General features: G+C 41.7%; 1 protein-coding gene across 2 annotated transcripts in view; it reads right to left on the bottom strand.

Annotated features, from left to right (window-relative positions):
• The window catches only part of LOC132391407 (coiled-coil domain-containing protein 81-like), a 90,101-nt gene that overhangs the window by 39,067 nt on the left and 27,651 nt on the right, over positions 1-23,383 (bottom strand). For both annotated transcript variants that reach the window (XM_059964581.1, XM_059964580.1), the window contains exons 5-7: positions 23,157-23,242; positions 18,833-19,002; positions 14,931-15,048 (exon numbers count right to left, since the gene is read on the bottom strand). In XM_059964581.1, coding sequence (XP_059820564.1) covers positions 14,931-15,048; positions 18,833-19,002; positions 23,157-23,242 — 374 coding nt within the window. The remainder of the gene's footprint in view (positions 1-14,930; positions 15,049-18,832; positions 19,003-23,156; positions 23,243-23,383) is intronic.

Below are 23,383 nucleotides of genomic sequence, written 5' to 3'. Positions count from 1 at the left end.
GCTTCAAAGGTGAACAGAATTCATAGTGAAGTTCCAACACTTGGTGGAACCAAATGCAGAGGACATGTCAGAGAATCTCAAAGCTTGCAACCATCTTAAAAATGAAAGATCTGATCATGGAAACTATAGATGGATCTCACTACTATCTGTTGCAGGACGGGTTATCACAAGAATTCTCCTCACCTCCTCTTCCCTGTCGCTAATAAGCTCCTCTCTGAATCACAGTGTGGACTTCATCTATCTACAGGAACCATACATATGATTCACCATACAAAAACTCCCAAGAGAAATGCAGGGAGCAGTATCAATCACTGTACATGGTATTTCTGACCCCACAAAAGCTCCTATTTGATCAATTAAGAAATTGAGTCCTGACAAAGGATCTCGGCCCAAAACGTCAACATTGTTTCTCCCTATAGATGCTGCCTGGCCTGCTGCGTTCCACCAGCATTTTGTGTATCATGCTATGGAGACGTTTTCAGCAGCAGGGTCTGGAAATCAAGTCAGGATTAATGGGAAGATGAATGCTGCTAAGTACAGATAAATCCTGGATAAAAACCTGCTAGGTTCTGCAAGAAAGCTTGAACTGGGGAGGAAGTTTATCTTTCAACAGGACAAAAACATAAAGCACATTGCCAGAGCAACTTTAGAATGGATTCAAATGAAGAAATTTGAAGTCTTCGAGTGCCTCAGTCAGAGTCCTGACCTTAACCAGATCGAACATCTCTGGCATGACCTCAGGTTTGCTGTCCACTGCTGATCCCCATCTAACCTGGCATAACTTGAGCAATTTTACAAGGAGGAATGGGCAAATCTTCTTTCCTTTTGTTTTGCAAAGCAAAGAGAGACCTATCCATAAGACTACCAGCTGTAATAGTTGCAAGAGATAGATGATTACTTTTGAATTGCTGACATTTCAGTTTTTAAATTTTTTATTTTTCATGCTTTACAATTTTTCTTGTTTTATTTTGGTCTCTACTGTGAAAGAGAAGCAAGTGCTTCACAAATAAAAATTCTTAGTTAAATTGATCAAAATCCCTGGTTGTAATATTCATTTATGTCAGTGGTCCCCAACCTCCGGGCCGCGGAGCATGCAGGGGTGCAGCGGCAGGTGGAACACACCTAGCACATATTTAAGAGAAAAGCTGAAATAAACAAGCTAACTAATTATTTCACGCAATTGGCAATCGCCTCTGATCTGGGCCGACATTTATGTGCCAGGCGGCACCTAATTAATTGGCTTGTTTATTTCAGCTTTTTTCTTAAAGATGTGCTGGGTGTGTTCCGGCTACCACTGCATCCCTGCACACTTCACGGCCCGGTATCGGTCCGCGGCCCGGAGGTTAGGGACCACTGATTTATGTGAATAAAGGTTTGGGGGCTAAATACTTTTTTAGGGCTCTGCATGCCTTACACTAACTACCTGAAAGCCTGGCCTTGCTTTGTAACATTCCACAAATAAAGGTTCATAGTTAGACTCTGAAAATATGGACCATCCATATTGTCTCAGAAGATACCTCTCAGAAGACAAATGCTAAAAATTAAATTCACCTTTGCCTTAAGTATGCCTGCACAGCTTTGGACATTTAAGGAAAACATTAAATATTAAGACCTCAGATCAGGTACAGAATTCGTAGTTAACAGGGTGGCAATAAACCCTATATTCCAGAGGAGGTTATGGAATTAGCTGCAATCACTATTGTGTATTTATTATTTCAGTAATATTTGAGTAATCTTGTACATACAGTATGTTGTTTGATTAAACATTCTTGTTTGTTTAAATAAGTCATTGGAGTGGAGGGGCAGGTAGTCTTGAGGAAGTAGAGAGGTTACAGAAGGACTTAGACAGATTAGAGAATGGTCAAAGAAATGGCAGATGCAATAAAGTGTCTGGAAGTGTATGGTCATGTACTTTGGTAGAAGAAATAAAAGGGTAGACTATTTTCTAACTGAAGAGAAAATACAAAAAACTGAGGCAGTACTGTGTGCAGTTTTGGGCCCCTTACCTTAGAAAAGATGTGCTGAAACTGGAGAGGGTTTAAAGGAGGTTCACGAAAATGATTATAGGATTGAATGGCTTGTTATATGTTATATTGTGTTGGCGCGTGGCCTAGTGGATAAGGCATCGGTCTGGTGATCTGAAGGTCACTGGTTCAAGCCTCAGCTGAGGCAGCGTGTTGTGTTCTTGAGCACGCACTTAACAACACATTGCTCTGCGATGACACCGGTGCCAAGCTGCTTAGGTCCTAGTGCCCTTCCCTTGGACAACATCGGTGGCGTGGAGAGGGGAAGGCTTGCAGCTTGGGCAACTGCCGGCCTCCCATACAACCCTGCCCAGGCCTGCGCCCTGGAAACCTTCCAAGGTGCAAATCCATGGTCTCAAGAGACTAACGGATACCTATTATATGAAGAGCGGTTAATAGCTCTGGGCCTGTGCTCACTGGAATTTGGAAGAATTGAAACCAATCAAATGGTGAAAGGTCTTGATTGAGTGGATGAGGAGAGAATGTTTCTTATGGTGGCATAGTCTAAGACCAGAGGACACAGCCTCAGAATAGAGGGGCATCCTTTTAGAAGGGAGCTAAGAAGGAACTTCTTTAGCTAGAGCGTGATGAATTCTTTGTCACTGGCAGCTGTGGAAGCTGAATCGTTACGTATATTAAAGAGAGGAGTTGATAGATTGGTCTGGACATGAAGGGATATAGGGAGAAGATAGGAGATCGGGGCTGAGAGGAAAATTGGATCAGCCATGATGAAATGGTGGAGTAGACTTGATGGGGCCAAATGTCCTAATTCTGCTCCTATATCTATGGTCTTGTATGCCAAAATATATGAATTTTATACATCATCACAATATCACATGGTACGTACACACCTTGCTTAAGTTGGACTCACATTCTGGACTTCCGTGTCTTCCTTTAAATTAGTTTAATGTTTTGAAGCTACAAAACATAACTACAGTGCCTATAAAAAGTATTCACTCACCCCACCCCCACCACCCGAAAGTTTTTATGTTTAACTGTTCCACAACATTAAGTCACAGTGGATTTAATTTTTTTTACACTGATCAATAGGAAAAGACTCTTTCATGTCAAAGTGGAAAACAGATCTCTACAAAATGATCTAAATTAATTACAAACATATAACACAAAATAATTGATTGCATAAGTATTCACCCCATTTAATATGACACACCAAATCATTACAGTGTTGCCAATTGGTCTTAGAAGTCACATAATTAGTTAAATGGAGATCACCTCTGTGTAATCAAGGTGTTTAAATTCATTGTAGTAAAAATACACCTGTATCTGGATGGTCCAACTGCAGGTGAGTCAGTATCCTGGCAAAAACTACACCATGAAGACAAAAAAAAAACACTCCAAGCAACCCTGTGTAAAAATTAGTGAAAAATCACAAGTCAGGAGATGGATACAAGAAAATTTCCAAGTCACTGAATATTCCTTGGGAGTACAGTTAAGTCTATTATCAAGAAATGGAAAGAATATGACACAGCTGTAAATCTGCCTAAACAGGCTGTCCTCAAAAACTGAGTGACCCATGCAAGAAGGGGACTAGTGACGGAGGCTACTAAGAAACCTATGACAATTCTGGAGGAGTTACAGCTTCAGTGGCTGAGATGGGAGAAACCACGCATACGACAACTGCTGCCCGGGTGCTTCACCAATTGCAGCTTCATAGGAGAGTAGTGAAGAAAAAACCATTGTTGAAAAAAAATTCACATGAAATCTTGGCGAGAGTTTGCCAGCAGGCATGTGGGAGGCTCTGAAGTCAGCTGGAAGAAGGTTCAGTGGTCTGATGAAACCAAAATTGAGCTTTTTGGGTATCAGACTAAATGCTATGTTTGTTGTAAGCCTAACACCACACATCATCAAAAACTCACCATCCCTACCATGAAATATGATGGTGGCTACATCATGCTGTCGGGATGCTGCACTGCAGCAAGCCCTGGAAAGCCTGTGAAGGTAGAGGGTAAACTGAACGCAGCAAAATACAGTGAAATCCTGATGCAGTCTGCAACAGAACTGTGAATTGGGAGAAGATTTGTTTTCCAGCAAGACAATGACCCCAATCATAAAGCAAAAGCTACACAGAAATGGCTTAAAAAACAAAGTTAAAGTCCTGGAGTGGCCAAGTCAGAGTCCAGACCTCAAACCAATTGAGAATTTGTGGCTTGATTTGAAAAGGGCTGCACACTCACAATCCCCACGCAATCTGACAGAGCTTGAGCAGTTTTGTAAAGAAGAGTGGGGAAAAATTGCAGTGTCCAGATGTGCAAAGCTCATAGAGACTTATCCACACAGACTCAAGACTGTAATTGCTGCCAAAGGTGTGTCTAATAAATACTGACTTGAAAGGGATGAGTAATTATGCAATCAAGTACTTTGTGCTTAATAATTGTAATAAATTTAGACCAATTTGTAGAAATTTGTTTTCACTTTAACATGAAAAAGACTTTTCTGTTGATCAGTGTCAAAAAAGCCTAATTAAATCTACTGTGATTCAATGTTGTAAAACAATAAAACATGAAAATTTCTGGGGGGGGTGAATATTTTTATAGGTTTAAGACGGGTTTAGACACTCACTTATATAGGCAAGGCATAAAAGGATACAGTCCTTTTGTGAAGAAATGGTATAAGTATAGATGGACATAAAGGTTGAAATGGACATTGTGATACTAAGGATCCATTTATGTGCTGAATCTATGAAAGTTGTTGAATTACAGATGAACAGCTGACAGGTTGACACGTGTGGAAATCTAGAACTTGGCACAATACAGGGAAGTGCAATCCTCTACAAAACTCGACCTTATATTTGTAGAATGCTCCCTACTTGTTCAGAAACACCTATCTGCCTGCCGTATTAAGAGGGCTTGTTTCTATGCACATTTATTATAATTATCCAGAGCTGTAAACCATCTGTTCTCTCTGCTTGTCTAAATGTTAAATCTACTCTTGACAAAATCCCCTGATGTGGTCTTCCTGAATAAAGCCAGCTCAAACATGACCAGTAAGCCCTAACATAGCAAAGGGCCTTCCAGTCAAAAATCCCACAAAACTGCTTTGACAGTGAATAATCCACTGTCCTACAATGAACCAACAGTCAAAATTGTCAAATTATCAAAGAGCATCCAGAAATTTCAAGAACAATTCAGAATTAAAATTAATTCAAAGTTTTAAGGGGCAATTTTAAGTGAGAAAACTTAAGAACAGATGAGATAATTAAGTCATTCAACCAAACTAATCAACTCAATTGAATTAAACAAATGTAAATTACAAAGTCAGTCAGTCTTCACTCTCTCTCTGTCTCTCACACTCTGATATGATTGGAGCCACTGAACCTGCTAAGCTGGTAGAGGTTCTACAGCCAGATATCCCAGCATGACTGTAGAAAAATAGCAGAAAGTTTTTGTTGCATTGCTAGAATCCTCAAAGAGTCCAGTGTCACACATTTAAACTGGCAAAGGGGATAGAACATGTGGTGAACTACATATACTGGACTGGACACACCCCCCCCCCCCCCCGCTGACTGCTCCTGTGGCTCCTCCCACAGACCCCAGTATAAAGGCAATTGAGGCCCTGAGCCCGGCCCTCAGACTCCAGGATGTAGCATGGTGGTCAATTACTGCTTGTTCTTTCTTCCAGTCAATAAAAGCTGATATCTCACCTCCTGTCTCAGAGAGTTATTGATGGTGCATCAATTTTATTGACTGGAAGTTTTAAAACATGGAAAGTATTTTACGTCTAGAAAAATTAGATTTGGACCCCCAATCTCCAGAAGCAGCTCTTGCCTTTGAACTCTGGCTTGCATGCTTCCAATCATACTTGGAGGAGGTTCGTGTGACTGGGCCCGCTATTATGCACAGAATTCTCCTCTCGAGGGTCACCCCAAAAGTTTACTCACTTATCAGGAACCTGCTGACCTACCAAGAGGCACTGGACGCCCTCAAAAGACAGTACCTGCGGCCGATGAACACCGTCTACGCAAGACTTCGCTTAGCGACAGCGGGCTGGAGAGTCGAGCGCCGTGTTTCTCCGAGCCCTACAGACACTCGTGCGAACTTGCGACTGCAAAGCTCTGACAGCAGAGCAGCATTCGGAGCTCCTGGTAAGAGACGCCTTTGTTACGGGGATCAGGTCAGTGTACATGCGGCAGCGGCTGCTGGAAAATGCCGATCTTACCTTACGCTTGGCGATCAAGATGGCCGACACGCTGGAGGCTGCTCTGCACAATGCTGACGCTGTCCAGCCGCGCGATCCCCCGCCGGTCCCGTGGACACCTCAGACCCCGCCGCCACTGGTTCCCGCAAGCGAATTCGCCAACGCTGCTGCCAGTCGTGGCTCCACAAACTCCCCGACCCTGACCACAGCTGCTGCCAGTCGCAAGTCCACGCAGTGTTACTTCTGTGGACTTGAAAAGCACCCCCAAAAATGCTGCCCGGCCCAAGAAGCAACCTGCTCCAGCTGCAGGAAGAAGGGCCATTTCGCCAAGGTCTGTAAGTCTGAACCATGAGCAGGGTCGGGCAGCGCTGCGTGTGAGACATGGGTGCCGCCATTTTGCCTGCCTGCCTCGTGCGAGGCATGGGGGCCGCCATCTTGCCTGCCTGGATGGGAGCGGCCATCTTTGTCGGCGCCACCTCATCCCGCCCCCGACCCACTGGTGCTTACCGGGCACCAAGACGGCAGTTCAACTCTGGCCTCCGTAACCCTCGACAAAAGCGCCCCACACCAGCTTGCAAGGTCAATGATGGACATCCTAGTGGAGGGGCACAGGACTAGCTGCCTGTTTGACATGGGCAGCACTGAGAGTTTTATTGACCCAGACACGGTGCAATGCTGTGGACTCGTGACACGGCCAGTAAGCCAGAGGGTCACCATGGCTTCTGGGTCGTATTCCACAGACATCCGGGTGGGTTGTGTAGCGACATTGGTGGTGCAGGGCACAGAATATCAGAACTTTGCGCTACTGGTCATGCCTCAACTGTGCGCGCCTGTGTTATTGGGGCTGGACTTCCAGAGCCACCTCGAAAGTGTGACTATGGCATATGACGGGCCCCTCCTACCATTCACTGTCAGGAATTCTCAGTTTTGTGGGACTTCGTCATATACCCCGCTACTGACCACACACACACACCAACCCACACATCCCACCCAGCACCATGCCGACAGCTGCGCTACTGACACCACTTGCAGCCTCTCCACCCTAAAGATCCCTCCCCCACCGCTGTTCACCAACCTGACCCCTGACTGTAAAACCTGTGGCAACTAAAAGCAGGAGGTACAGCACGGGGGACAGGGCCTTCATTCAGTCAGAGGTTCAGCGGCTGCTCAGGGAGGGGATCACTGAGCCAAGCACAAGTCCTTGGAGGGCCCAGGTGGTTGTTGTTCAGACCGGGCAGGAAAATAGGATGGTTGTGGACGATGGCCAGACCATCAATAGGTTCGCGCAGCTTGACGCGTACCCCTACCCCGCATGGGCTGGACAGCGGGCCAGATAGCTCAGTACGTGTACTCGACAATAGATCTGAAATCTGCTTATCACCAGCTCCCCATCTGCCCAGAGGACCGCCCCTACACTGCCTTAGAGGCGGGCGGCAGGCTCTATCACTTCCTGCGCGTCCCCTTCGGTGTCACAAATGGTGTCTCTGTCTTCCAGAGGGAAATGGACCAGATGGTGGACCAGTGCCAACTGAAGGCCACACTTCCCTATCTGGATAATATCACCATCTGTGGTCACGACTGGTCGGATCACAACGCCAACCTCCAACGATTTTTCCAAGTGGCCAAAGCCCTGAAACTTACTTATAACAGGGACAAGTGTGTGTTCGGAACCACCCAACTCGCTATCCTTGGGTATGTCGTGGAGAACGGGGTCATTGGCCCTGATCCCGACCGTATGCGCCCCTGTTAGAACTCCCTCTTCCCACCACCCTCAAAGCCCTCAGACAGTGCCTAGGCTTCTTTTCCTATTATGCCCAATGGGTCCCCCATTACGCAGACAAGGCCCGCCCCCTGGTCAAGTCTACCACATTTCCCCTCTCTGCCGAGGCCTGCGCGGCTTTCAGCTGCATTAAAGGGGACATTGCCAAAGCAACGATGCATGCAGTGGACAAGACCATTCCCTTCCAAGTAGAGAGTGACGCCTCCGATTTCGCACTGGCTGCTAACCTCAATCGGGCAGGCAGGCTAGTAGCATTCTTTTATCGTACCCTTCAAGGCTCTGAAATTCGGCACTCTGCGGTGGAGAAAGAAGCCCAGGCCATAATGGAAGCGATTAGGCACTGGAGGCACTATCTCGCCAGCAAAAGGTTCACCTTGCTGACCCACCAGCACTCAGTTGCATTCATGTTCAGCAACCAACAGCAGGGCAAAATCAAAAATGATAAAATTTTGCAGTGGAGAATAGAACTCTCCACCTACAACTATGATATCCTGTACTGGCCTGGGAGACTCAATGAGCCCCCTGATGCCCTATCTCGGGGAGCGTGTGCCAGCGCACAGCTTGACCAGCTATACGCCCTCCACGCACATCTTTGCCACCCGGGGGTCACCCAATTTTACCATTTCGTGAAAGCCCAGAACCTGCCGTACTCCCTTGAGGACATCAGGACGATGACCAGGGACTGCCAAGTCTGTGCTGAGTGCAAACCGCACTTCTACCATCCTGAAAAGGCGCAACTTATCAAGGCCACCCGCCCCTTTGAGCAACTGAGTGTTAACTTTAAGGGCCCCCTTCCCTTCACCGACCGCAATGTCTACTTTCTCAACATTATTGACGAGTACTTGCGGTTCCCCTTTGCCATCCCCTGCCCCGACACCACTACCACGTCAGTCATAAAAGCCCTGCGCCAGCTCTTCACTCTGCTCGGATACCCCTGCTATATCCACAGTGATAGAGGGTCCTCCTTTATGAGTGATGAGCTGCGCCAGTACCTGCTGGCTAGGGGCATTGCTACTAGTAGGACCATGAGCTATAATCCCCGGGGAAATGGACAGGTGGAGAGGGAGAATGCCAGTGTGGAAGGCCACACTTTTAGCCCTTAAGTCAAAAGGGACTCTCTTAAAACAAAGGGGGGGGGGGTGAATGTGGTGAACTACATGGACATGCCCCCCCGCTGACTGCTCCTATGGCTCCTCCCACTGACCGTGGCTCCTCCCACAGACCCCGGTATAAAGGCGATTGAGGCCTGAGCCCTGCCCTCAGTCTCCAGGATGTAGCATGGTGGTCAATTACTGCTTGTTCTTTCTTCCAGTCAATAAAAGCTGATATCTCGCCTCACGTCTCAGAGAGTTATTGATGGTGCATCAGAATATAATGTAGCTAAATGCACTGTCTTCGTGTAAGAGTATAGTCAACACAGGGGAGCTAGGTTTCATTTCACTTAGGCACATTCACTGTCACTTAGCCTTCTGTCCATGATGAACCAAATCTTTCTTTTAAAATGTAGGTAAACTTTACTTATTTAAATGCATTTGTTCTCAGAGAACCTTCATATAAAATCCAAACATGAGAAAATCTGCAGATGCTGGAAATCCAAGCAACACGCACAAAATGATTGAGGAACTCAGCAGGTCAGGTATCATCTATGGAAATGAATTGCCATAAACTAATCATCGGAATTGCCCTCTTCACCATTTCCCTCTCACTTTAACTCCTAACCTGCCCATCAATTCCCTCTGGTGTTCCTCCCTCTTCCCTTTCTTCTATGGTCTTCTGACCTCTCCAGTCAAGGATTCCCCCTCCTCCAGTCCCTTATCTCTTTCACCAACCAACTTCCCAGCTCTTTACTTCCCCCCCTCCCTTTCTCCCAGTTTCACCTACCACCTTGTACTTCTTCCTCCCCACCACCACCTCCCCCCCCCCCACATTCTTGCTCTGACTTCTCATCTTTCTTTCCAATCCTGATGAAGTGTTGGCCCAAAATATCGACAGTTTACTCTTTTCCATAGATGTTGCCTGTCCTGCTGTTCCATATAAAATTCAACTCATCTTACCTATTTTGAATAGTCTTCTATCTAAATGTAAAAGTGGAAAAGTGTGGCAAACAAAAACACTTTTCTAAAAATGAATGCAAAATAAAAAAAGTCTATTAAAAACAATTTAGTATCTTTATTTGGCACTCAATGTTTACCAGCATTTCTCAGTCATCCATCATACATTTCACTAATAAGGAACCTGTTATACTTTGTAAGTTTTGTGTCAGATCGTATTTGTTTTCCTTTCAACACATTTCTCAGACCATTGTTATCCTTAAATAAATTGAAAGAGATAATTGAAACCTTTGACCATCATGTAAGCTAATGGCTTTAAACTTCTTCATAATTAATTAAACATATTAAACATTAACCTCAAAGAGAATAAATAAATAATGCAAATACTCTGCAAGATTTATGAACAAAGGTGATAGTCAAGGTAAGTTCAACACCTGTTTTGCTAATTACAGAGTTGCTGTTTATCCCATAAAGTTCAGAAGGTTGTAAGCTAGATATACAAGGGCTGGGATATTCAGGTTCTGTTTTTTAATCAAACCAGGAGGAGGTTTCATTTCTTCACTAGTGCTTTGTGTTCCCTGAAAGATTCAAACTGTTAAACATAATTTAGAGGCAATTAATCTGATTGCGTCCTTCCATCATGCTTACACTGTTCAATTTATTTTCAAAGATCTCTGGGAAATTCTTGTTTTAAGCTAGTGTTTGTTATGTCTTCAAGTGCCCTTTTGCAAACCAGTTCACTAAGGAGTAAAAATAGAAGATGGTAGAAATGCACAGCCAATTAAGCAGCACCTGCTAAGAGAAAAAAAATACATAACTTTTCAGGTTGATTACCTAAATTTTCTGATTTTGATATAGACCAGTGAGCCTTATGTCAGTTGTGGGCAAACTATTGGAGAGGATTCTTAGAGACGAGATTTACGAACATTCGGAGAAGTATAATCTGATCAGGCATAGTCAACATGGCTTTGTGAGTGGAAGGTCTATGATCTGTGGTGTTCTGCAAGGATCTGTTTTGAGAACCATGCTCTTTGTGATCACTTAGATGTTGAACTGGAAGGATGAGATAATATGTTTGCAGATGACATGCAGATAGTTGGTGTTGTTAAAAGTGCAGAAGGTTGTAAGTTACAATGGGGCAGTGACAGAGCTGGGCAGAGAAATGGAAGATGGAGTTCAATCCAGAAAAGTGTGAAATGATGCACTTTGGAAGGTCAAACTTGAAACCAGAATACATGGTTAATAGCAGGATTCTTAGCTGTGTGGAGGAATAGAAGGATCGTGGGGTCCACGTCCATAGGTCATTCAAAGCACATTGATACAGTGGTTAAGCCAACAATAATGTGTTGGGCTTAATTTGGAGATTGAATTCAAGGGCCACAAGGTAATGCTGCAGCACAATAAAACCCTGGTTAGACCACACTTGGAATATTGTGTTCAGTTCTGGTCATTTCATTCTAGGAAGAATGTTAAAGTTTTAGAGAGGACACAAAGGCGATTTACCAGATGCTGAATGGGTCAATGAGCATCCCTTATCAGGATAGGATGAGCTAGAGTTTTTCTCTCGGCGGTAACTTGTCAAAGAGGTACAAGATGATAAAAGGCATAGATCGGGTGGATAGCCAGAGACTATCCCAAGATGGAAATGGTTAATATGAGATGCCATAATTTTAAGGTGATTAGAGGAAAGTATAAGTGGGGGTGTCATAGTTAAGTACTGTTTATTTTAAACAGAGAGTGGTTGGTGCTTGAAACACCCTATTAGGGATGATATAGAGGCAACTACATCTAAGAAGCTCTTTGATAGGCACATGGATGACAGAAAAATGAAGGATTATATAGGAGGGAAAGGTTAGCTTGATCTTATAGGTTAAAGAGTTGTGCAATATTGTAGGCCTAAGGGCCTGTACTGTAGTGTTCTATATCCATACACTTGACTTAATACAATCTCCATAGGCACCTTTGCCTGAATAAATTCATGAGTGACCTTCTCACTTTCCTCATGCTTTCTTTCTTATATTATTAGAATTTCTGTTAAGCCATTTCCATTTCATTAGGCCTGAAACATCAATTGTTTATTCTCATCCACAGATGCTGCCTGACTTGCTGAGTTTCTCAGCATTGTGTGTCTGTCTGTGTCTGCGTGCATGTCTGCGTCTGCCTGTGTGTGTTATCAAAGTCTAGACATTTCTGCCTTTGGAGGTGAAGATAACAGTAGCCATGAGCTTTTTCACATCATTTCAGGAATACTGTAGCATATGACTGGTAAGGTTTCCTGCTCAAGGAAAGAGGAACTCATTTTCTCCTTAACATTCTTGATGGTTCAATAAGTGATGAATTACACAAAGGTAACAAAGCTAATGTGAACTCTATTTATCATTATAAAACATACCAGTCCCCAAAATATCAAAATATCCTGACAGCCACCTAAGAAGACAGCATAATCCTTTCTTTCCTTGGTAATTTGCATTGAAGCCATGGTTCTTGGGACTTGAGGGCCATCACTTGCACACAAGACCTTTAATTTCTGTGGGATTCCTGGTAATGCTGAAGAGCAGAATTACAACCCCAGCCAAGGAACACAATGAAGACTCCCGTAGGAACTCAACACATTGCTTGTGTTTGTCTTAAGATACTCTACAGTTTCTTCCACAGAGTGGGTGTCACAATTTGTGGAGAATACAGCTAATAGCCACAATCTTGCAAAACTGAAATCATAGCCCACCACTGCAGCAGAGAGAGGAAAGCTTTATTGAGTATGTTGCAATGTACCTGCCATATGTGAGTAGCTTGATATCTGAGAATGGTTTTAGGTAAGTGTGCAGATTTGTGTGGGACCTATTAAGTTGAAAGGTTGACTGGTAAAGATTGTTGCTCATTGACTATATGGGTGCTTTGAATAGAGCAGTGTACAAATGCAGTTTTGCAGATTTTAGTGAATGTGATTTTAGTGTATCTTAATATCCAAACAGATTTCTTGTGGCACTGAAACCATGCTACCTACAAGCATTACTATGTTCATTTAACTCCTGAGACACTCCCTCCCATTCTATCTTTATTTCTGATATAAAAGGTTTCCTAGGTCAGAAATGTTGCGCTCTTGTCCATATATCCACATCTTCCATGAGCATGTTGATTGCAGATTAGGAGAATTGGGATGCTTACACCCACATCTAAGCTCCTTCTAAGCAGTTTGTCTGAAGCTACAGAATAACTTGCAGTAGACAAGTTAACCACACAAAAATCTTAGATGAACTGCCTGATGAATATTTCTGAAATAAAGCTGAAGCAGATATGCACTTAATGCAGCACAAGTTGTGAAAAGGTGTGGACTCATAGGCAACTCATATAATTATTGTGTAATTATTTTGTCTTAAATATTTGTTTTCCATATTAATCTGGAAATTCATCAATATATATATAAGCATTATTATGCCACCTAGCTGCCTCCGTACAATTCAGATTCAGTTTACTGTCATTTAAAAACCACAAATGCAATGCAGTTAAAAAATAAGACAATGTTCCTCCAGAATGATATCAACAAAGCACATGGCTAAATAGACTACACCAGAAAATCCACATAACGTTTGGCAATCCCCAATCCAGAGTCCGGACAGGCTGCTGCGTATTAATATCGCACTACCATCTTAGCGTGTTCCCTGGAAAGGAGCTCCAAACCCACCAGACAAACAAGACCAAAAACTAAAGCTACAAGACCTGCACAAAACCACATAGTTACAACAGTGCAAACAATAGCATAATTTGATTTTAAAAAAACAAACCATGGGCACGGTAAAAATAGTCCAAAGATGTTAAAAGACTATAAGTTCGAAAGAAACCACCAGTTTCCACAAGTCCTGAGGGTCCCGATAGACCCGCCATTCCACGCCAGCAGCAGAAGGGAATACCCCACTATGGACTTCCATGGCGCCACCCAACTCAGCACACAATGAAAGCTTGAAATGCATCTTAAAATAACCACAATAATTTACAAGGACCACAACTTTCTGCTAGCAACTACAAGCATGTAGCACAAACTTTTATTTACAAAACTTCCACTATCTTTTGCATAAGTTATGTGATAGAACTTTTCTCCATTATATTAGTTCTAACTTAGGCAGATTTATTTTTCCCAAAACTGATTTTGTCACTTGTTCCAATTCTGGAATTGCTAGTCCTTTTTGTCACTCATTCGATTCAAGGACTATCTCCTCCACCTGCAAGAAGTGTGCACAGAAGATTCTATAGTCTTAAATTAATCTCACAATTTTCTGCAGATTCATCATTTAATACTATAACTGTGCTGCAATTATAGCAAAGTAAGTATTACCTTTTCATATGCTTACTATATGGTAATGTAGTAATTATGAGACCATTCTCCTTAGCTTGGACTGCTTATGAGATACAAATCTAACTGCATTACAATACTTTTTTAATATACACTTATTTTTATTCCTGATTCTACACGGCCAAACTATACACTTTCAGTCCATTTCCTCCAGTCTAATATTGTTTTTATACAGTATGGTGTAAAACAAGGGAAAGACCTGCAGAAATATTGAAAGATAAAACAAATGTATCACACAATAAAGAGCAGGTACAACTACCAATTGCCTTATGAAAGCTCACAGGTTGCTTTATGATGCATCATGATAAAAGGCACAAGTTATCGACTGATGGTAGCAGCAAAATTAAATTGTAAATCAGAATGCTATGTTTTGTAAATTAGTTAGTCACCTTCATTGCAAGAACAATGGTGAAAAGTTCACTTACTTAGAAATGCTTAGGATCACATCCCAGAAGTGATGATAAATCGAATATTCACAAAAATTGAACCTTCGCCACTTATATTTCACAAATGCAGTAATTTATAACAAATTAAACAAATAATAAATTGGATGCCTCCAAATCAGACATTACCTTTCTGATAAATCTTTGGGTTCAACATTTTTTTGAAAATCTTCCTTTGTGCCTACAGAAGAGATTTTAGTGGGAACCAATGGTTGCCTGATAGTAGGTTGCTTGACAAGGGGCATTTCTGTTAAAAGAAAAAGATATTAGGAATAGAAAGGCAGAAAAGGGGCCTAACGCATGCCCAGGCTGAGAGGCTGAGAAACTGAACATCAAATTCCATTAATATAAACTGAGAGAAGTACTCACCTTCACAGAGAGCTCACCTATTTGAACAAGATTAATGTTAGTCTTCCACCTCTTTGGCAGTGGAATGAAGACAAGGTGGATGGTTGTTGGCAGATGGAGTGGCATACACAAGGTGGATTCAATGGGGTAAAAGTGGGAAAGGTGGGAACAACAAAGTGAAGTCTCTGAATCATAGTAAGTTCAGGAGAACTACAGGGATACAGTAAGGCACAGACATATTAGGGTAAATATTCCTGAGGTCAATGATCATTTCACACAACAAAAAGCTAGATGTTTACTGAAGGCCAAAGGAATTATCACCCTTCACTTAGCTCCACTAAAATCACTGAATTATTAGTAACCTACCTATTTTGGGAGTAATGGTGTCCTAAAATGCACATTATTCTGATTTTAGTAATGAATACCAATGAGCTAATAATGGACAGGACATGTTCTGCCTATTGCCATGTCACAATTGCACTGTGATCCTACAATCAACATAGGACACTAATTTGCATGTTTATAGTGGGCTACTAAGCTAACTGCCCAAGTCATTTTACTGATTGTATTGAAGAAAACGGCAATGTGATTGTAAATTGCATAACTTCTATCCTAGTCTTATCTCTATTAAAACTGACCCGATACTGATCTAATACATTTTTTGTAACATACAAGTAGTAGAGGGTGAGTTTAGCTAAAGAGTGAAAGACCAGATGTTGCAATAGTGAGATGATGAGGAAATTATTTTCAAATAGAGAAAGATGGAGAGAGTATTTAAGAAAATTGGAAGAGCAAAGTTTAGCTGGAGAGATGCTCAGCCAAAATAATCTGCAGGAAAGACTTCAGTCAATTGCATTTAACTCTAATAGAGCAAATACATATCATAAGTAAAAGAAAGACATGATAAGAACACACACACACACGCGCGCAAATTGGTTCTACCAAAAGAACTAAAGGAAATCAAGAAACTGGAGCAGATTGAGGGGAGAATTCATGCTTTGATTGGTAAAGTTATGCCTGTTAGGACCGGGTTGTGGGCATATGATTGGAGTAATTTGCAAAGTCAGAGATCAGCAGATCATGAAGGAATTTGAACACAAGGGTAAGAATTTTAAAATTATGAGTTTGTTATTTTTTGTTCTAATTGCGCTCTTGTAAAATTATATCTAATTTGTTTACTTTATGTTCTTTTGAAACTAGCTTATATGATTAATGTCTTCTTACTTATTGAGATACAACGAAGAAAAGGCCCTTTCGGTCCTTCAAGCCATGCTGCCCAGCAATTCTCCAATTAATCCTAGCCTAATTAAGAGACAATTTACAATGAGTAATTAACCTACCAACTAGTATGTCTTGGACTGAGGGAGGAAACCGGTTACAGGGAGAATATACAAATTGCTTAGAGACAGCAGTGGGAATTGAACCCGGGTCCTTTGTACTGTAAAGTATTGTGTAACCAGTACACTATCCTTCTGATGTTACTGCAGCAAGATTTTCATTGCATCTGTGCATACATATATCCCTGCATAAACTATGATGGGAAGGCAAAATCTGTTGCAGGATAAGTTGAATGAGTAAGAGTATGACTAGTCAAAAAATACATATTGGAAGCAGAGGGAAATGACTATCACTGCCTCCACAGATGTTGTCTGGCCCTCTGATTTCCTCCAGGAGCTTGTTTTTTTTGGTAGTAAAATATGTATAATAGTTTCAACCTGAGGTAACTAAATCAGAAGGAGAGAAGGTGGGTCTCTCTGTGTAAGATGGTAAACCTTAAAATCTCTTCTTAAGCCAAATATGTCAGTATTCCCTGCAGAAACAAGAACTAGCAGTTCCCCTGCAAACATTTAAATTTATAGTACAGAATGATGCTGCATTACCAGGGAGTCTGAACTAATAGTTCAATGGTGAGATCCAAATGTCAGCTTATCTCCTGGTAGCTCAAATCTGGACAATTTATGGTTGCCTGCATTTCAGAGAAGGCAACAATCTCAGAAAATGCTTTTGCACATCAGTAGCTTCTGTGGACTAAAGAAAAAGTAGATGGAATCTTCTTCCTTCAGTGCAGTGTGAGATGATCTTTCAAAGATGGCCAGGAGTATCAAAATATGAAGTGTGGCAGGGAGCAGCTGCAGCAGCTGAAAAATATTCCAGGACTCAAAAGCAAAGAATGACTTTAATTCTGCAAAGCATTAAAGACAAATATGTTCAGTGGTGTTTGAGTTTGCAGCTGGTCACAGGTCTCAACGAATATTAGAAATGCAGCTTTCATACTGGCCCTTTTGATAGCATGGTTACAATGAAACTGGGGTTAATAAAATTGGATTGTTCTGTGAGTAAATAAAAGGAAATGCTTTCCAGACCATTAGGACTGAGGTAGTACAGATGAGTATTATGCTGTACCACAGTTGACATAATCTGCTGTGATGTATTAGGACAAACAAAGATCCTGTCAAAAAGTTAGAAGTTAAACTTCCTCACTGAACCCTGGACATCCCACTAGGTCAAGGGTTCCCAAACTTTTTTATACTCTGGACTCCTACTATTAACCAAAGTGTCCACAGACTCCAGTTTGGGAATTCCTGCACTAGATTAAGCCAATTTCAATTGCACACATATTTAATTAGAATTGTGCCTTCTCCTCTTGGTAAGAAATTCCTCTGTAGCATGAGGAAATGTATCATGATTGATGTGATCATTTCCCATGCTATGTTTTTAAATTTATTCCTTAATGTGAGTACCACTGGTAAAACTGACACAGATTTTGGTCACATTTACAGATGCAGGTCAACAGATATGCATATCACATACAAAAAGGAGAATAGGTTTGTTAACTTAGGCAGAACATAACCACAAATATTCTTGGACAAAGTAGTCAATTAAAAATAATAATAATAAAATAACGAGCAATTACAGTCACACACTATGATTGAGATCAGTTATTTCAAATGCACTGAGCTGCTGCCAACATTACTACCATTAGGAAGGGTGGTACAAGAGCCTGAAGACCCACACTTAACACTTTACAAGCAGCTTCATCCCCTCCACCATCAGATATCTGAATGGATCTTGAACTCATAAACACTACTGCACTATGTCTTTTTTTGTGCTTTTTTTTGAAACTTCCATAATTTTTATGTCTTCCACTATACAGCTGCCACAAAACAATAAGTTTCATGACCTATGTCAGTTATATTGAACCTGATTCTGAATTTCTATAAAGGCTGAAAATAAATTGAACTTGTTCCAAAAGAATTGATAAGTCAACCCATGCAGGTACTCCTATCCTTTCAGCATCACCCTTTACAGATACTCTTCCACCCACCATCCCAGTCTTTAAGTCATGATCTTTGTCCCAGGGCCACCATAATAAATGCTATTTAGTATAACGATCATAGAAAAATTAGCAATAAAATGAAATATTAACTACGCACGAATAGTCAAAGGATGCGATACGTATATCAAGTCACATTTGAGAAAAATAAATTGAAGTACTTTAAGAGATTAATTTTAAACAAAACCATTAAAAGCTGATTTAGGGATATGGGAGCCTTTGAACATGCATGAAAATATATACTACCTGATATTTAGCAATTAAAAGCAAATTAAATGAGTCACATTCTCTTAGGTTTCCTTTCAATTTAAGACAATAGAATTGTCACAAGTAGTTTACTTCAGCATACCTGTTGTCTCTCTACTTTTCTCACTTTCCTTCAGTTTTTCAGTTTGTTCATTTTCTTTGCTTAACTCAGGGTTTTGAATGTTACATGGGTTTTCATCATTTTCTGGTTCATTTTCTTCTTTAATTGTTGGAATCACTGATTTCCGTTCATTAATATCAACTGATTGAATCCTATAGTGAAGTTAGGAACAGAGATACTGTAGGTATATACATGTCTAAAGATAACAAAGAATCCACAAGTACCAATAACTATATGTTATTTATATTTCGCATGAATGAAATGAAAGCATCTTGAATTGCCTCAGTGTTCATCAGCTCAAATGGGGATCCAGTGGACTATATAACACAAAACAGAGAGCATCGCTCCTTGATTGGAGCCTAACTGAGTGATTAGCTTCCTGCCTTTCTCTGGATTTTCTGGTTAACCTTGTGAATGATAGAATTTCTCCCTCACGAGGAATGGGGGAAGGTGCATTGTTGAGCTAATAAGTTATTCTGATCAAAAGCCAACATGAACACATTGGGTTGTAGGTGACATATTATTATTAACCTTCTGCATGATCATCTTTTTTAAAACACTCTAAACAAAACAATTGGCTCATTTTGTCTATTGTAGAATACACTAAATCTCCTGAAACTGACAGATAGCAACCCAGTCTAATAGTTCATTTAAACAACACTATCTTCTTTAACAGAAGTATTCTTTAATATTGAACTCAAGTTATCAGTGTAGAACATATCCTCACATCTTAAGTATAGTAATTAACTGTAAGAAAAATGTTTAAATATAATTCTGTTGATAACATTTAATTAAATTTTTATAATCACCTGCGAGTGAGGCGAAGAATAGAATGATTATGCACATTAATACGAGGCTGAGAGCATGGTGCAGGAAGGAAGGGTTCAGGTTTTTGGATAATTGGTCTTTGTTCCAGGGACGTTGGGATCTGTTTTGAAGGGACGGTCTACATCTGAACTGGAGGGGTACTAACATTCTTGCAGGAATGTTTGCCAGTGCTGCTCGGGGGGGTTTAAACTAGATGTGCAGGGGGCAGGGATCCAGAATACGAGAGAAGATGATATGATGAAGGATAAGGGATAAGGTGGGGAATACACGTTTCCCAAATATTAATTGTGTAAAGGAGAAAGGTGAGACAGAACATGTGTTGGAAAAGTTACATGTACAGAGGGTTGGTCAGAAGGAGCATGGGGTTAAATGTGTAGAAGGTTTGGGTGATCTTGAGAAGGTCATCAAAATTCAAGGTGCAATTAGCCCGATGGAAGTTCAAGGAGCTGGGTTAGGTACAATAGACAGTGTTTTAAGCAAAGAGAGGAGGAATGGACTAAGAATTCTATACTTGAATGCGAGTAGCGTCAGAAATAAGACAGATGAGCTTGAAGCTCAGATGAAAATGGGGAACTACGATATTGTTGGGATAACGGAGACATGGCTGCAAGGGGATCAGGCCTGGGAATTGAGTGTACCAGGGTATACGTGCTATCGTAGAGACAGAAATATGGGAAGAGGGGGTGGGGTGGCCCTGTTGGTGAGGAATGAGATTCAGTCCTTAGCAAGGGGTGACTTAGGAACAGGGGAAGTAGAGTCTGTGTGGATTGAGCTGAGGAACAGTAAGGGTAAAAAGACCCTAATGGGTGTTGTGTACAGGCCCCCAAACAGTAGCGTGGATATTGGGTACAAGTTGATTAGGGAGTTAACATTGGCATGTGCTAAAGGTAATGCAGTCGTTATGGGAGATTTCAACATGCAGGTGAACTGGGAGAATCAGGTAGGTGCTGGACCCCAGGATAGGGAGTTTGTGGAGTGTCTGAGGGATGTATTTTTGGAACAGCTTGTGCTTGAGCCAACCAGGAACGAGGCTATTTTGGACTTGGTGATGTGTAATGAGCAGGAATTGATAAGTGATCTTGAAGTAAAGGAGCCATTAGGAAGTAGTGATCATAACATGATAAGTTTTTATCTACAATTTGAGAGGGATAAGGGCAGATCAGAGGTGTCAGTGTTGCAATTAAATAAAGGAGACTACGGAGCCATGAGGGAAGAGCTGGCCAAAGTTAAATGGACGGATGCCCTGGCAGAAAAGACAGTGGATCAGCAGTGGCAGATATTCTTGGGGATAATACAAAGGATGCAAAAGCAGTTCATTCCAATGAGAAGGAAGGATTCAAAGAGGGGGAAGGGGCCACAGTGGTTGACAAAGGAAGTCAGAGATTGTATAGCATTAAAGAAAAAGAAGTATGACAGGGCTAAGATGAGTGGGAATACAGATGATTGGGAAAGTTTTAAGGAACAGCAGATCTTAACTAAAAAAGCAATACGGAGAGAAAAAATCAGGTATGAGCTCAGTCTAGCCAGGAATATAAAAGGGGATAGCAAAAGCTTTTTTAGCTATGTGAAGAGAAAGAAGATAGTTAAGAACAATGTTGGCCCCTTGAAGAATGAATTGGTAGAAATTGTTATGGGAAACAGGGAAATGGCAACAGAATTTAATGCGTACTTTAGATCTATCTTCACCAGGAAGGACACAAGCAATCTCCCAGATGTATGGATGGGCCAGGGTCATAAGATATCAGAGGAATTGAAACAGATTGACATTAGGAAAGAAACTGTGATGAGTAGACTGATAGGACTGAAGGCTAATAAATCCCCAGGTCCAGATGGTCTGCATCCGAAGGTTCTAAAAGAGGTGGCTCAGGTAATCATTTTCCAATGTTCCTTAGATTCAGGATCAGTTCCTGAAGATTGGAGAGTGGCTAATGTTATCCCACTTTTCAAGAAGGGAGGGAAGGAGAAAACGGAGAACTATCGCCCTGTTAGCCTAACGTCAGTCGTGGGGAAGATGTTTGAGTCCATTATTAAGGACGAAATAGTGGCATATCTTGATGGCAGTAATAGGATTAGGCCGAGCCAGCATGGATTTACCAAGGGCAAATCATGCTTGACTAATCTGTTGGAGTTTTTTGTGGGTGTAACAAGGATGTTAGACGAGGATAAGCCAGTGGATGTAGTGTACCTAGATTTTCAGAAGGCATTCGATAAGGTGCCACATAGGAGGTTGGTGAGTAAAATCAGAGCTCATGGCATTGGGGGCAGGGTTTCAACATGGATAGAAAACTGGTTGGCAAATAGAAAGCAAAGGGTAGCAGTGAATGGGTGTTTCTCGGACTGGCTAGAGGTGACTAGTGGGGTACCACAGGGCTCTGTATTGGGACCACAGCTCTTTACGATTTATGTCAACGATTTAGATGAGGGCATTGAAAATATATCAGCAAGTTTGCTGACGATACTAAACTGGGTGGCAGTGTGACATGCGAAGAGGACGTTAGGAGAATACAGGGAGACTTGGATAGGCTGGGTGAGTGGGCAGATACTTGGCAGATGTCATTCAATGTGAATAAATGTGAAGTTATCCACTTTGGAAGCAGGAACAAGAGGGCAGGGTATTGTCTGAATGGTGTAGAGTTAGGTAAGGGAGAAATGCAAAGAGACCTAGGAGTCCTAGTTCATCAGTCAATGAAGGTAAATGAGCAAGTGCAACAGGCAGTGAAGAGGGCAAATGGAATTATTACAAGGGGAATTGAGTACAAGAGCAAGGATGTCCTTTTGCATTTGTACAGGGCCCTGGTGAGACCACACCTGAAATATTGTGTACAGTTTTGGTCTCCAGGTTTAAGGAAGGACATTCTAGCAATTGAGGAAGTGCAGCGTAGATTCACTAGGTTGATTCCTGGGATGGCAGGGCTGTCTTACGCAGAGAGATTGGAGAGATTGGGCTTGTACACACTGGAATTGAGGAGATTGAGAGGGGATCTGATTGAAACGTTTAAGATAATTAAAGGATTTGATAGAATTGAGGCAGGAAATATGTTCCAGATGTTGGGAGAGTCCAGTACCAGAGGGCATGGATTGAGAATAAGAGGTCAGTTATTTAAAACAGAGTTGAGGAAAAACTTCTTCTCCCAGAGAGCTGTGGAGGTGTGGAATGCACTGCCTCGGAAGACGGTGGAGGCCAATTCTCTGGATGCTTTCAAGAAGGAGCTAGATAGATATCTGATGGATAGGGGAATCAAGGGATATGGGGACAAGGCAGGGACTGGGTATTTTGATAGTGAATGATCAGCCATGATCTCAGAATAGCGGTGCAGACTCGAGGGGCCGAATGGTCTACTTCTGCACCTATTGTCTATTTCATTGTTGTTTATATTGAACCAAATGCTTTCAAACATTCTTTAATAAAATTGATAAAGCACTCAATAATTCTTTTCTTCTCAAGAATTACCTTTACAATGTGCGTAAGGACTCTCACCTGGGAAACAGAACAGAACTAGCTGTAGCAGGCCGAACTGAGCATACATCTTTGATTGATTTTACTGAGTCCGCAGTTCCAGGTCGCTGTTATAAGAGAAATAATTGTATAGATTCTTAAAAGTAATGTTACCTCAGTTCAACTGTCAGGTGTTATTTATTCACCTTTTCTTTCATTTTACTTTTTTTTTAACTTTTGGCAAAACAGTCACATTATCCAATATATTA

Source organism: Hypanus sabinus, chromosome 3 (assembly GCF_030144855.1).
Source record: "Hypanus sabinus isolate sHypSab1 chromosome 3, sHypSab1.hap1, whole genome shotgun sequence".
Taxonomy (NCBI): domain Eukaryota; kingdom Metazoa; phylum Chordata; class Chondrichthyes; order Myliobatiformes; family Dasyatidae; genus Hypanus; species Hypanus sabinus.
Note: the sequence above shows the minus strand (reverse complement) of the source record. Positions and strands in the feature narration are given on the sequence as shown.